This window comes from Corylus avellana, chromosome ca10, assembly GCF_901000735.1.
Source record: "Corylus avellana chromosome ca10, CavTom2PMs-1.0".
Classification (NCBI taxonomy): domain Eukaryota; kingdom Viridiplantae; phylum Streptophyta; class Magnoliopsida; order Fagales; family Betulaceae; genus Corylus; species Corylus avellana.
In genome coordinates, this window is record NC_081550.1 from 3,666,905 (window position 1) to 3,679,235 (window position 12,331).

A 12,331-nucleotide genomic window follows, 5' to 3' on the forward strand; every position below is an offset into this window, starting at 1 on the left:
TCCTCACTCAAACTGACAACTCTGTTATGAACTCTCTCACTCTGTCTCTCTGAGTTTTTGGGTTTTTGATGGAATGGAAGCCCTTCAAATCCGAGCACACCAGCAACCAACGCCAGCCTATTTCATGAACCCTTTCTCCTCCAAACTCAAACCAACCTTCTCCTCCTCCTCCAAACTCAAAGCCTTCTTTTGTACCTCTTCTCTAACTCCGCTCAGTTCAGAGCAACCTCCAATTCTCTTACCAAGAAAAGCAAAAACCGCTCTTTCACGCAACGGTGTTAGGGACAGGGTTGTTAAGAAAACCGCTGCCCAGCTCAAGGAGAACTGGTTGGAATCCCTCACCTGCCCTTTTCCCCATGAGTCCGACCCTTTAAATGGCAATGGGACCAATGCGGCTTCGGATTGGGTTCTGGGCATAGACCCAGATCTTAATGGGGCATTGGCGCTCTTGAAAAGCGTCGAGTCCGGTTTTTCTGCTCAGGTAACTAAATGGGTTTCCTTAAATTTTCAATTTTTTCTTAAAGAATGTTTTTCTTCGAAAAAATTAAGAAATATATTGTTTTGTATTTCTGGATGGGTATATATATTGAGCCAAGTGTTTGATATGGGAAGTTAGTGTAGAATAGGTTTGGTTCTTATTGACAATGCATACTTGCGTTCTAAAAGAGCAACCATAGAAGTAGAAATTAAAAACAGACACACATTTTAAAATTGAAAGGAATATTGTGTAATTAAGACAGGCTTTTTTTTTTTTTTTTTTTTTTTTATGTCAGAATTATAAATCTGTATTTCTGAGCATCACTTCTGAGAAAAAACCTGTATGTGGAGAGTGTTTATTATTACCTTTTAAATTAAAGGCATGGTTTTTCTTTCTAGTTCATTTCATTAGATTATACGGTCATAAGGGCTCTATGGTCACTAGCATTATCCCCAATTGGGGAATACTGGGAAATGCTCACAACAATTATAGAGATGTTTGTAACTTGAAAGGGAGGTTGGTGGCAACAGTTGCTACACGATTTGGTGTAAAATACTACCTTGCATCAAGTGACCTTCGTTTCAAGAGCGCAATAATCAAACTTTCAATGGTGTTGAGCTTAATCAGAATGTGTTTAACTCTTCATTTCTAAAATCATTATATGATTGGATGAGTGCCTTTGGAAGCATCTCTTATAATTCTTTTTTGAAACTTCTTCCATATTTACTGTGTTACTCCAGTGTACCTGGCTTATATCTCTTTTTCTTCAGTAAAATTTTGATTACTTGCAGAAAATGAAAAGAACATCTAATAAGATCTGGGTGAATGACCTCTCAAATTGTTTTAAATGATAAAAAAAGAAAAAAGAAAATCCCATTTTATTAAATTTTCATGCCCTTTATGACTATAATTTTCTTGTTTCTAGTGGCATGTGTTCTGCACTTATCAGTTGTGTTATTTCATGAGAAGAAATTCAACCTATCATGTTTAGGTGTTTTATCTGCTTTTGGTTTTATTACTTGTTACTTTGTCTGGTGCAATAACACTGCTTACGGGCCCAGTGGACCAGAAGTTTCTCAAGCAATATATACTTCTCTGATTATAATTATTATTATTGGTCTAATGCTACAGGTATTTGACTCTCCACACTTGCAAGTACCGGTTGGGAAAAGAGTTCGACGACGTTTAGATGCCAAGTCTATTGTGCAGTTGCTTCGCAGTCTCGATGCTCCCATCGGTATCAGTTTTTTTTTTTTTTTCCTTCCCTTTTCTATAGTTTCCTCTTTATGTTTGTCTGTCTGTCTGTTTCTGTAAGCATTTTTTGAAATACTTGATTTGAGTGCCGAGGTTCAGCTGAATGCTTTAGCTTCTTTTCATGATTTCATGGTGGATTAAAGATTGGAATATCTGATTGTTCTCTATTCCAGAAATATAGTACTAAATGCAGACTAGTATTAATATGTCAATAATTTATATTGCTTTTCTATCCTTCCTTCTTTTGGTTTTCTGGGTTAACTTACTCTTAGCCAGCTGGCTTATCCAAGAGGAGAGGCATATATTCTCCCTCACTTGCTGTGGGAAACATTAATTCTTAATTGAGGTGAATGAATCTCACAGTACTTGTTTTGGAAAAATGTACTTTGTGAGACTTGGATAAGATTTCATGTATGGACGAGGGATAAAGTGTGCTTTTTTTGTACCCCAATTTGGTGGTCTATCTGCTACTCAATACTTCTTCATTCTGAAGGGCTTTACTAGAGCCTCATTTTTGTTATATCTTCAAAATTCATACAGATTAGTATCCATGATAACGATGACAATGCCTTAGGATCTTCCTGTGATGTGGAATACACAGTTGGCAAGATATCTTGTTTTCATTGGTTAGTTATTGGAGCAATCTTCTTAAAATCATGCTTATATGGGTGCTTTATTGCTATAAAAGCTTGAGTGATATTTTTCTAATGAACCAGCCTTTTTTATATTTTTTTTATTTTCCAGGAACTACCGCATATATAGAACAATCAATCCCTTATCCACAAGATGGCAAACAGGTTTCTTTTGTTCTTGAAAGTCTATTAATTTCATGTGTGTCGTTACCTTACTATTCTGTCAAATAATAGTGCTAGGGAACCTTGCTAATCTACTCCTTTGACCAAGAAAAACAAGTTAATTCCATCATGCTCGCAGGGAGAGGGGGAAGACAGGACTCATTTGGCAACACTTTTTAGGGTAGCTTTTTTGTTTTTAGCGAAAAGACATTAACAAATAACTTAAAACTATCTTCAGCTTTATGTCACATTACAACCAAAACGCAAAAAGTAACTTTAAAAAGTTTTGTCAAACGAACCAGAGTTTCTCATTTGATATAATGCACTATTGTACTAGTGCAATTTAATTTAAAGATGTTAGCTCCACACTTATCATTCTCTCTTGATACTGTTTACTTTTCCACTCAAGAAAGTGTTTTATAGACATTGTTATTCAAAATGCCTCGTTTTCCAGTTACAACCATTTAAGGTTATTTTTTTCTAGTCACTATCTCTTCCACCTACTGTTCCTTAGGTGATTGGGCTTCTTTCTACATTCCTAAACTGCCTTAAGCATAATGTTCCTGACTATATTCCATTATTGCTCTTATACTAACATCTCACTTTTGAAAATGGCAATACTGCTAGACATTTAGTGAGTTTTTCTCATTAAATGTGAGTGTTGCTACTCAATGGATGTGAAGACTAGAAAGTTTGAGATTATTACAAAATTTCAAAAGTAGTTATTACAAATACTTCAAAAACAATCGAGCTGGAGAAATCCAATTTCATATTTGTCTTATTATATTTTATCAAAGTAAATTTAAATGTGCAGTCTCTTTCCTTTAAGTAGCTTAATTTATTAGAAATGGCCAAGTGAGGCCCTCATACCAAGGACCTATGCTAGTCAAAGGTGGATAATCTCTCAGTTTTCCATTTCAGAATCAAACTTTTCGAAAAATTTGCATCCAATTGATGGCATCTCGTTTTTTGGATAGATTTTTTACGTCATGCCTTTGGTTCTGCTAGCATTTAATTTTAGCAAGTAATACTAAATTTTCATACTTAATGCTTACAATATTTTCCTTTTCTGAGTGAAGGGGTGGTGGAGTGGAGGATTTGGGTACGGACTATGGATTGGGGTCTTAGTTGCATCGGGATTTTCTGTTGTTCCGGTGCCATCTCTGTTATGGAAAAACAAATTTGAGCTCTCTGGAAGGAGCTCTACAAAGGTTGGTTTGATCCTAGCCTCACGCACTAGCATGGGCTTTTCTCATTGTTATCTAATGCAGTTACATTTATCCTGAAAATGAAGTTGGCTCATTTATTGTTGTGTTAATACAGACCTCTTGAATCTTCAATTTAACTATTTTTTTATTTGCTTTCAATATTACTTTCAATCACTTTATGCTGGCTTTGTCTTCTGTTTTAAACTGTTCGGTGATATTTATTTTCACATCAAACGCAACATTATCAGCTTTCTTTTACTCAAATATAGATGCTGCATTTTGACTCAACAGGACGAAAGCCGGAGAGTTGCATCCACATTATTTCCAACGTTGAGTCCACTGCTGAAAAGAAAAAAGGATCACGGTAGTCTAACTGTCTCATTTATTTGAATGGAAATTTATTTTCTGTATGTTATGACTGAGCGAATGGAACTTAGGCCAAACCCTTGGATCATGTGTTGCTTCAGAGTTTAGTATTATTGTGCTTTTTGGAAAGCCTGATATTCATTCACCTGCACAAGGTGCCTAAATGTTTCTGAGCAGTACCAAAAAGAGAAGATAACACACACTCACTAATTTGAGCTAGTGCTATAAACTCATTGTGGAAAAACAATTTCTGATACCGACAGTTCCACCTGACATGAATGCATATATATTACTGTCAAAAACCCTTTTCTTGAATTTCATAAAAGGTGTCTCCTTCAGCTTAAAAATGTTCTTGTTCCTCCACACATTTTGCAGAACTATCAAGAACAGTTTGTAAAGATAAGTATGTTTTTTTGCGTCCTTGGAGATCAAAACCAAAAACTCTGAAGAAGTGACTCCCTTAATGCATTTAGCATAGCCGAAAGTAACCATTTTGTCTATGATGGCAAGGGGGATCACTTGCAACTCCTCAGTGACAGCATGTTTAAGAACATAATAAACTCATTCTGCACTTTCATGCATGTCAACATGGTTAGGGTATTAACCTACACTTAGTTCACAGAATAAATGTTGCCTTATATGGGACTGGAGAACCAAGTGAGTGCACTGTTCTGGAAAGACCAAGTGTTAGAAACTTATTTTCTATTGGTACCTCTTCAAAATACTGAGTGAAAAGTGTGTTTTGCTTACTGATCATAGATTGTTTTCCCATATACTTCTGTATTTCCTGAAATTTGCAGGAAGGGCTGAGGCTTTACTCATTGCTGCCTTTGGCAAGGGACTGAAGAAGTTAGATTCATCATGCGTATCAGAGGAGTTGGTGCCTTAATATTCGCAAACTGGCCAGGCATTTGCGAGGTCTCAATTCTCTTAAAGCATTCGGTGGAATTAGTTATTGAATGAGAAGTGGACTGACTAACATAGCAGCTTGAAAGATTCAATTTTTTTAGAGCTTTGGTGTTTCTCTCAGATTCATGAGACCTGGTAAAAGACTGGTATAACCATTTTTTATCAATCATATACTGATTTTGTGGGATTGGAATCCCACCATGTACATCCCATTGTAATTCTGCATATCTGAATCATTAAAGGAATATTAGATATTCCAATGACAAAGTCTTTCCTTTTGGAAGTAAGGGCTAGTCATTCTCTCTATTTAATTGCTCTCTCAATGTCTTTTAAGTACACTAGATTATGATTTTCAGTTTAGATAGACATCTAAAACAAAATAATCACAAAGGACATGAGTTTATCCATTCTAATCTCCAAAATGAGATGAGATTGAATGTGAAAATCTGTTTCAACTACTTGAATTGACAAACAATTCTTTGATGAGGTGAATGAGATTGCAGTCAAAAACACAAGAAGCCAAATAGAATTGCACTGTAGCGGGTTGCAAGAGGCGAGTTTCCTTTGGGACATGATAGTGAGGGCGGTGTGCCGATCAATGTAAGCTCAAATATTTTTCTTTTTGCTCTTTCTCTATGATGGTGTTTGAGATCTTATTTTTTTCTTTGGACTGCTGCAATTTTTCTTTGACCTCTCCTTTTTCAACCCAAAACTCTGAATTTGCTGTTTTATCTTGATTTTTTTATTTGTTTCCCTAAAGTATGCTTGGGTTTTCTGCTTTCTGTCCTCCTGTCTTTCTTTCCTCTTGCTCCTGACATGTTTTTTTTTTTGTTCTTTCATTTTTTCATCTCTATTCTCTGAATTAAATTTGTTACAGGAGGAGAAATTGCTTTTGTGCATGGTAAGGAAAAAGGAAAAGGGGCTTGAATTTGATGATTTCTTCACTTCTGCTGAGTTTTCATTGAACTATTGAGGATATGGAGATGACGAACTTGTTATATAGTTGTTAAATAGTGAGAACGATGAAGTTAATTGAAGGGATAGGGAACGTGGAGGCACTGCGAGGTTGATCTGAACATGGTGGACTGAGTGGGAGACTATCATTGGATCTGATCAAGGTGTTGCTGCTGTTAAACTTTTCTGGCTAATCTGGGAAGAGAGATAAAACCTGCAACCATCTAGGGTTAATAATTTCCAAAGCAGTAGTTAAAAAGAAATGATATAGGATTGGAATGCATGTCTTCCTTGGAAGAGAACTAGAAGGGAGACCTCAATTTCTGAAATAAGTTGGACAAGAAGTAGGGAAAATCAATTTATGGAACACTCAAAATCTGTGATCTGTTTATTGGTCTATTTATTCTAAATTTAGCAATTATCATTTGTTTTCTTCACCTTTTACTTTCTTTTTCTGGGATGGATGTTTACTACGCATCTGTTCTCATCCCATAAATAAAATGTGATTGCATAATACTCCTCTTCCCCCCCGGAAGGCCCTTTTAAATATGATTCAAATTGTATAAGAAAGGAATAGTACAACAAAGGAAACAATGTACCGTGTTGAGATGTGAACTAACTAGCTGCTGATTTCATAATTAGCAAGTAAACAGCACACCAAGCTCAAATGGGCCATTTAAAGCCAAATTTCATTAAAAATATGAATCCTCTGCTTTTGCCTAGGGTTTATTAATGGCTCATCCAGAATTCCTCTGCACTCAAAAGCAAGGGTTTCTGTCATTTGCTCTATCTTCTCATGGCCACATTGCCTGTGAAAATTGTGGGCCAGAATGTTTCCCATCCTCCTATTGAAGGGTGACCTCAAAGATGACTCCATCAAGATTTCCAACAACACATCGAGTCCCAGCTACTTCAGTTATTTGCATCCCATGCCGAGTAGCTTCACTAATAACCAATGAATCCATGCTGCAGAGAGAAAAACGAACGTGTAAGAATAGAAGGAATTTTGAGAAAAGCTTTAAATCTGCAGCAGTTATCTCTTAAGAACAATGAACAGCATGGAAGGGCATTTACAATAAGGGGATGATTAATCAAAGAAAGCAGGTGAGAGGAGTTCATGTAAATCCTTCTAAATAAAAAGGATACCTAATAGGTCAGATCTTCCACATTTCTCCATATCTTTCATAATAAAGGTTGACCAAATTTTAGGAAAGCAGCCTACTAATTTTCATTGGGAGTTTTTCTCAAATTAATCTAGGACCTGCATCAGACCAAAATATGCCTTAGGCTTGAACTATACAAGTTCGGTAAACACATTCCTAGAAGTTTTCAACAATAACTTATGTCAATATCATTAGGTGAGTACATAAACAATGGAATCCGCATGGTGCATAAGGGTTTATAACAAAATAGTCAGTGACATTGAAGTAAATATTAGCTGCCTTCTACAAAATTCGCTAGATGAAGCATATCCACAAACATTGGATGGACATTGTAAAGAAAATCACAACATGATGTGTTACTTACATCTTAGCTCGGGATACGTAGGCAAGTATGAATTTGCACTGTCCTTTCCCTCTTATTTGAAGAATCTGTTTCACAGTGTCAAAAAGCAAAGGAATGCTGGATTGTTGAAAGCGTAAATATTGTCAAGGATTCACTTTTGTTTTTTCGTTCTCCCTAGATTTTTCTTCTCCTACTATTGTCAAAACGGAAATGCAACTGTTTGATTTCCAAATCAAGTAACAACACTTAAAGAAGCCTATTGATGAGTGAGACCCAAACCCAGAACTACAATTGTATTTTTAAAGATAACCATCTAAGTACACTTAAGGTGAAAAAGTGAGCTAGGATCCTTACACAATAATAAAGTCATCCGACTTTGATATCCATTATATGGGCAAGTTATGAAGTTTGGAAAAATTCAAATCATAGTCCTGCTTAAGAAAGATACATAAGTTATGATTGCATGAGATAGGTAAAGAGATGTTTTACAAGCCAAATCTTATGATAGTTGGTCAGATAAATATTTTGGATACCAAAGGTGCTAAACAGAAGCAACAACAAAAGTGACAAGTCTACTAGGAGAAAAAAGAAAAGGACAAATGCAATGAAAGATACAATATTGTTAAGAAGAAAAAGACAGCCTCATAGAATTGCTATGACTAACATAATAGATTAAATTTTACATCCTCTGAGAAGGATATGGATTGCCTTTTGTGGTGTTCCAACCAACCAAGCTCACAGATTTACTTCCATTTTATGTGAACTGCACGCCCGACCAATCCCTGGCTTTTGTGAACACATTTTTACTATCAGTAGTTGCATATAACTATGTTTCTATATATTTTTTTTGAAAATAAATAGAGGAAGAATGAAACATTTAAGGATATATATGTCAGCTCCCAGAACTAAATCAAACCCTCCTGAATACTTATGTAGAATTTCGTTTATCTGATCAGAATTTCCCCATTCTAGCTTCTCAGCTACTAATCCTGCATACAAGGAAGTAAAAACAAAAAAAGATATCAGGTAATCCGATCATATATCTTCCATTTTGAGTTTATTTCCCTCACCAGTACAATAATTTGGATTTTCAGGAGATGCATGCAGGTCTATATTTTTCTTCAGTATCTGAGACAGGAGTACAAATAGTCAAGACTAGAAATAACCTACCAAAAGTGAAAACATTGAAACTTAACTCCATGATCTTGCCTTTAGCACTTCATCATTATGGTCTGTTAACACAAAATCACGGCAAAATCTGCTGCAAAGTATCCCTGTAATTCCTGTAATTCAATAGCAGAAACCGTGTTATGCACCAAGGTCTGATACTGAACCATAATAAAGCTAATTAAAATACCTTACAAGATGTATGGGTAAAGGAATAAATATTGTGTAGACCGTAATCCAGAAGACACAAGAAAAGAAAGAAAATAAGCCATGTGATCCTATGATATACATGTGCTGCATACAAACTTTGTGGAGTAATTTTGAATCATAGTGCCTTAAGAAAGAATGCCACCCTCGATGTTTTTATGAGAAGAAGGATGGAAGCATTTCCACTTTTAACAAAATCAAGTATTATAGAGATCACCTATTTGTTTGAGGATGGGAAATTTTGAAAAGTAAAAGTAATGAAAATTACCCATGCTCAAACAAATATGGGTAGTAGATACTCTTGATATTTGCATAATGTATGTTATCAAATTTAACTTGCGATTATATATTCTGCTGAAGTTAAGTAGTGAAATTGAAGTCTTCTCCACTAACAGCTATCTCATGAAAGAAAATATTTTTCATTTAAAATAAATAAAAATCAAAGTATGATAGAGCCAACTAAAATGAAAAACCTAAAACGCATTCCATGAACCAACCCTCCCGAACACCCCAAAGCAGCAGGTCCTTATTGCCTCTCTCATCATCTAACTTTGGTGAATATCATCTAATTAGCTTCTTTTATTATTATTTCAGAATGCTACATCCCTGATCATAAGATGCATTTCTAATGAAGTATGTGTCTTATTAAGAACGGACTTGAGATTCTCTTAAATAACTACTTACCAACACCAGAGCCTAATTCTATAACAGAACATCCTTGTAGCATCTTGGCATTCTTTGAAAGGTAGTCATTCAAAAGCATGGCGCCAGGCCAAACCAATTGTCCGGTCAGATCAAAATCGGCTGTCTCAAGAATAGTTAGTACCATGATCAAGATTAAATAAATAAAGAAAAGAACAATACCTAGTTATACAATTCACAATACAATATGATTTTAAAATAAGATAATGTTTCAGAATTTTTATTTAAAAAAAACTCCGTAAGATAAACCAGAAGAACCTTAAATCATCAGAGAGGAAGTAAGAAAATTTGACTTCAACTCTAGGAGAGCTTGTATGTACAAACGCTATGCTGACAATATAAAAGCTTGGAATACTGTCTATTCTAAGCTCTCCACAAGATCAAAGATTACTCAAACTTCCACAAATGGAGCCAAAAAAAAAGGTGGGGAACATAACATAAACATGCAAGTGAAATGATTACTCCTTTGGAAGGATCAGTCACCTCATCTTATAATTGTAACAGTAATACAATGTGGCAACTCCGGTCAACATTGGTAACATGACAGTTCACAGTAAATTAATCATAAAAAATATCATTATCCATCTGTAATCACAATATATCTTTCTCCATTTGTTATGGAGTATAAATTATTTTATGCACCTAAATCTTTGTCCTATTTGGGAGCTTGAAGTTGAGGATTATAACCACTTGTTAATGGAGATCCCTTCTTCTTTCTCAGTCAGTATGCAAAGGGTGATAGATAAACACAACCATTTGATAGTACCTATAGTTTGAATGTGGCCTATCCACTTACCGTAATGTATAAAAGAAAGATAGAATGGGAACAATTAATACCCTTTGGATAGATGTTAGAAAACACAACATCCCATTCAACAAAATCTCCTCCTATATTGCCCAAAAGATGTATCTTGATTAAGACAACCACGCCACTTACCATGTAACTTGTTCACTTTACCTAAAGCTCAGTTCATTCATTCTTCACTCAAAAAAAAATCAAAACTTCTAATCAAATTAGATAAAAAAAAAAATTGACATGGGTTTAACTCAAATACAATTACTTTATGGAATTAAAATACTACAAGAAGAAACTCACTGGAAGCAGAATGGAGACAAAAGAGCTGAATAACTTGAGACCCAAATGTAAAAGTGGTTAGCTGGTAACTGCACATTTGATCACCATATCTAATAAGTATTCTATATTAAACGACAGGAAGGAGCAAGATAGATTGACTTACTCGTCGTTGATGAAGAAAGATTCATCTAAGCAAACTATCTCTTCTTCGTCTTCTTCTTTTCTTTCCATGTTCTGCTACTCCTGTTCTTGTTTCTGCTCTGGTGCTCTCCCTGTGTTGAACAAAGGGTTCGCTTGTGTTCTTTCGATTTGCGTGTTGAACCAAGGCTTAGGCTTGGGCTTGGGCTTGGGGCAAGTTTTCTGTGGGTTCATGTTGGGACCTAGGAAGCCTTATAAAATGTGATGTTTTCTTTTTTATCACCATCAGTCATTATTGGATTTAAAAACTTTTTTCTGTTTTTAGATTTTTTTTTTTTCCAAAATGTCTCGGATTTTAAGGATAATTATTGTAATTTTCCTTGAGCATTCACATCCGACTCACTAAAATTTTAGCTAAATTTAGTCAAAAAAAAAAAAAATTAATTATTTTTTATTTTAGCTATCTACTTTTTTAAAGTACTTACATTCAACATTTTAATTATCAACTTTTAGTATTTTACTTAAAATTTATTATATTTTTATTCTTTATGTAGATCTACGAGGAAGGAGAAAGAAGTTTAAATAATTTTTAATTAGAGGAGAGAGGATGAAATGATTTTTTTATTAATAAAATTATAGATTGTTGAGCAAATTCTTGACTAGTTTGTTAAGCCGGATGGAGAGTGATTTTAACATTATAACTCAACAAAATAGCCAAAAAAAAAAAAAAAAAACTATTTTATTGAGCCAGATGTGAATGCTCTAACCTATTCACATGTATCGAAAATTTGATTAAATGATGAAAGGTAAAGTCCTTAATGGATAACGTAATCAGCTACGGACTACATCTTATGAAACAGAGGTCAATAGTTCGAATCCCTTTAAGAAAGTTGACATAAAAAAAAAAAAAAAAAAAAATGATGAAATGTAAAAAATTACCCATAAAAAAAAATAATAATAATAATGAGCAACTGCCACCATTGACCATCAAATTAATGGTGCAATTACATTGTTGACCCTAAAACTCATCGTTGAAATCGAAAGTCTAAAAAGATCTTTCTCAAAAGTCAAACCATTGACCGAAGACATCTTCAAAATTGACGAAGAACAACTGTCAGATACTGCGAGTTCAATCGTAGTGTTGTCTTTCGTCCCCTTACGTTAATTGGATTCTCTGTGTTGGGTTTTTAACGTCAAAAGATTTCAACCTTGACCGGAAACATTCAAATGCTTAAGTTAACACTCTTATTTAAAACGAAAGAATATAACAATGAGTTAGAGTTTTTTGAGATGGATCGACCCCTTTTACCTGAAACGTTCCATTCCTTCGATAAGGTTTTAGGTAACCATTTTCATATAGTTGTTCCATATTCATATGATGGTTGAAAAATAGTGGAAGGTGGTTGAGAGATAATGGTTGACACACTTATATAGTGTTTGAAAGATAATCTCCTTGGAAGTAGCTGACTAATTTATGTGATCGTAATTTATTTGAATGAGACTGTTTGAGTGTGACTCATAATTAATTTTATTCAACTTCCCTTTTAAAAATTAATTGTTGAAATTAGAGATT

At 34.6% G+C, this 12,331-nt stretch overlaps 2 protein-coding genes across 3 annotated transcripts; one reads left to right on the forward strand and one right to left on the reverse strand.

The window, feature by feature from the left end:
* The first annotated feature begins 27 nt into the window (after nucleotides 1–27).
* On the forward strand, nucleotides 28–6,396 carry LOC132163353 (Holliday junction resolvase MOC1, chloroplastic-like). 2 transcript variants are annotated; one of them, XM_059573611.1, is made up of 8 exons: nucleotides 28–481; nucleotides 1,610–1,715; nucleotides 2,477–2,529; nucleotides 3,606–3,737; nucleotides 4,026–4,098; nucleotides 4,901–5,144; nucleotides 5,497–5,609; nucleotides 5,887–6,396. In XM_059573611.1, exons 1-6 carry the CDS (start codon nucleotides 74–76, stop codon nucleotides 4,987–4,989), a joined length of 861 nt encoding a protein of 286 aa, XP_059429594.1. In that variant the 5' UTR covers nucleotides 28–73; the 3' UTR covers nucleotides 4,990–5,144; nucleotides 5,497–5,609; nucleotides 5,887–6,396. The 2 variants fall into 2 exon arrangements, with proteins under 2 accessions (XP_059429594.1, XP_059429593.1); XM_059573610.1 differs by having other exon boundaries at nucleotides 4,901–5,609.
* Nucleotides 6,397–6,566: 170 nt separating this feature from the next.
* LOC132163354 (uncharacterized) lies at nucleotides 6,567–10,922 on the reverse strand. Its single transcript, XM_059573613.1, has 8 exons — nucleotides 10,784–10,922; nucleotides 10,642–10,709; nucleotides 9,528–9,647; nucleotides 8,679–8,752; nucleotides 8,540–8,597; nucleotides 8,357–8,458; nucleotides 7,491–7,602; nucleotides 6,567–6,929 (listed from the first exon to the last, which is right to left on the reverse strand). Exons 1-8 carry the CDS (start codon nucleotides 10,849–10,851, stop codon nucleotides 6,809–6,811), a joined length of 723 nt encoding a protein of 240 aa, XP_059429596.1. The 5' UTR covers nucleotides 10,852–10,922; the 3' UTR covers nucleotides 6,567–6,808.
* Nucleotides 10,923–12,331: the final 1,409 nt, after the last annotated feature.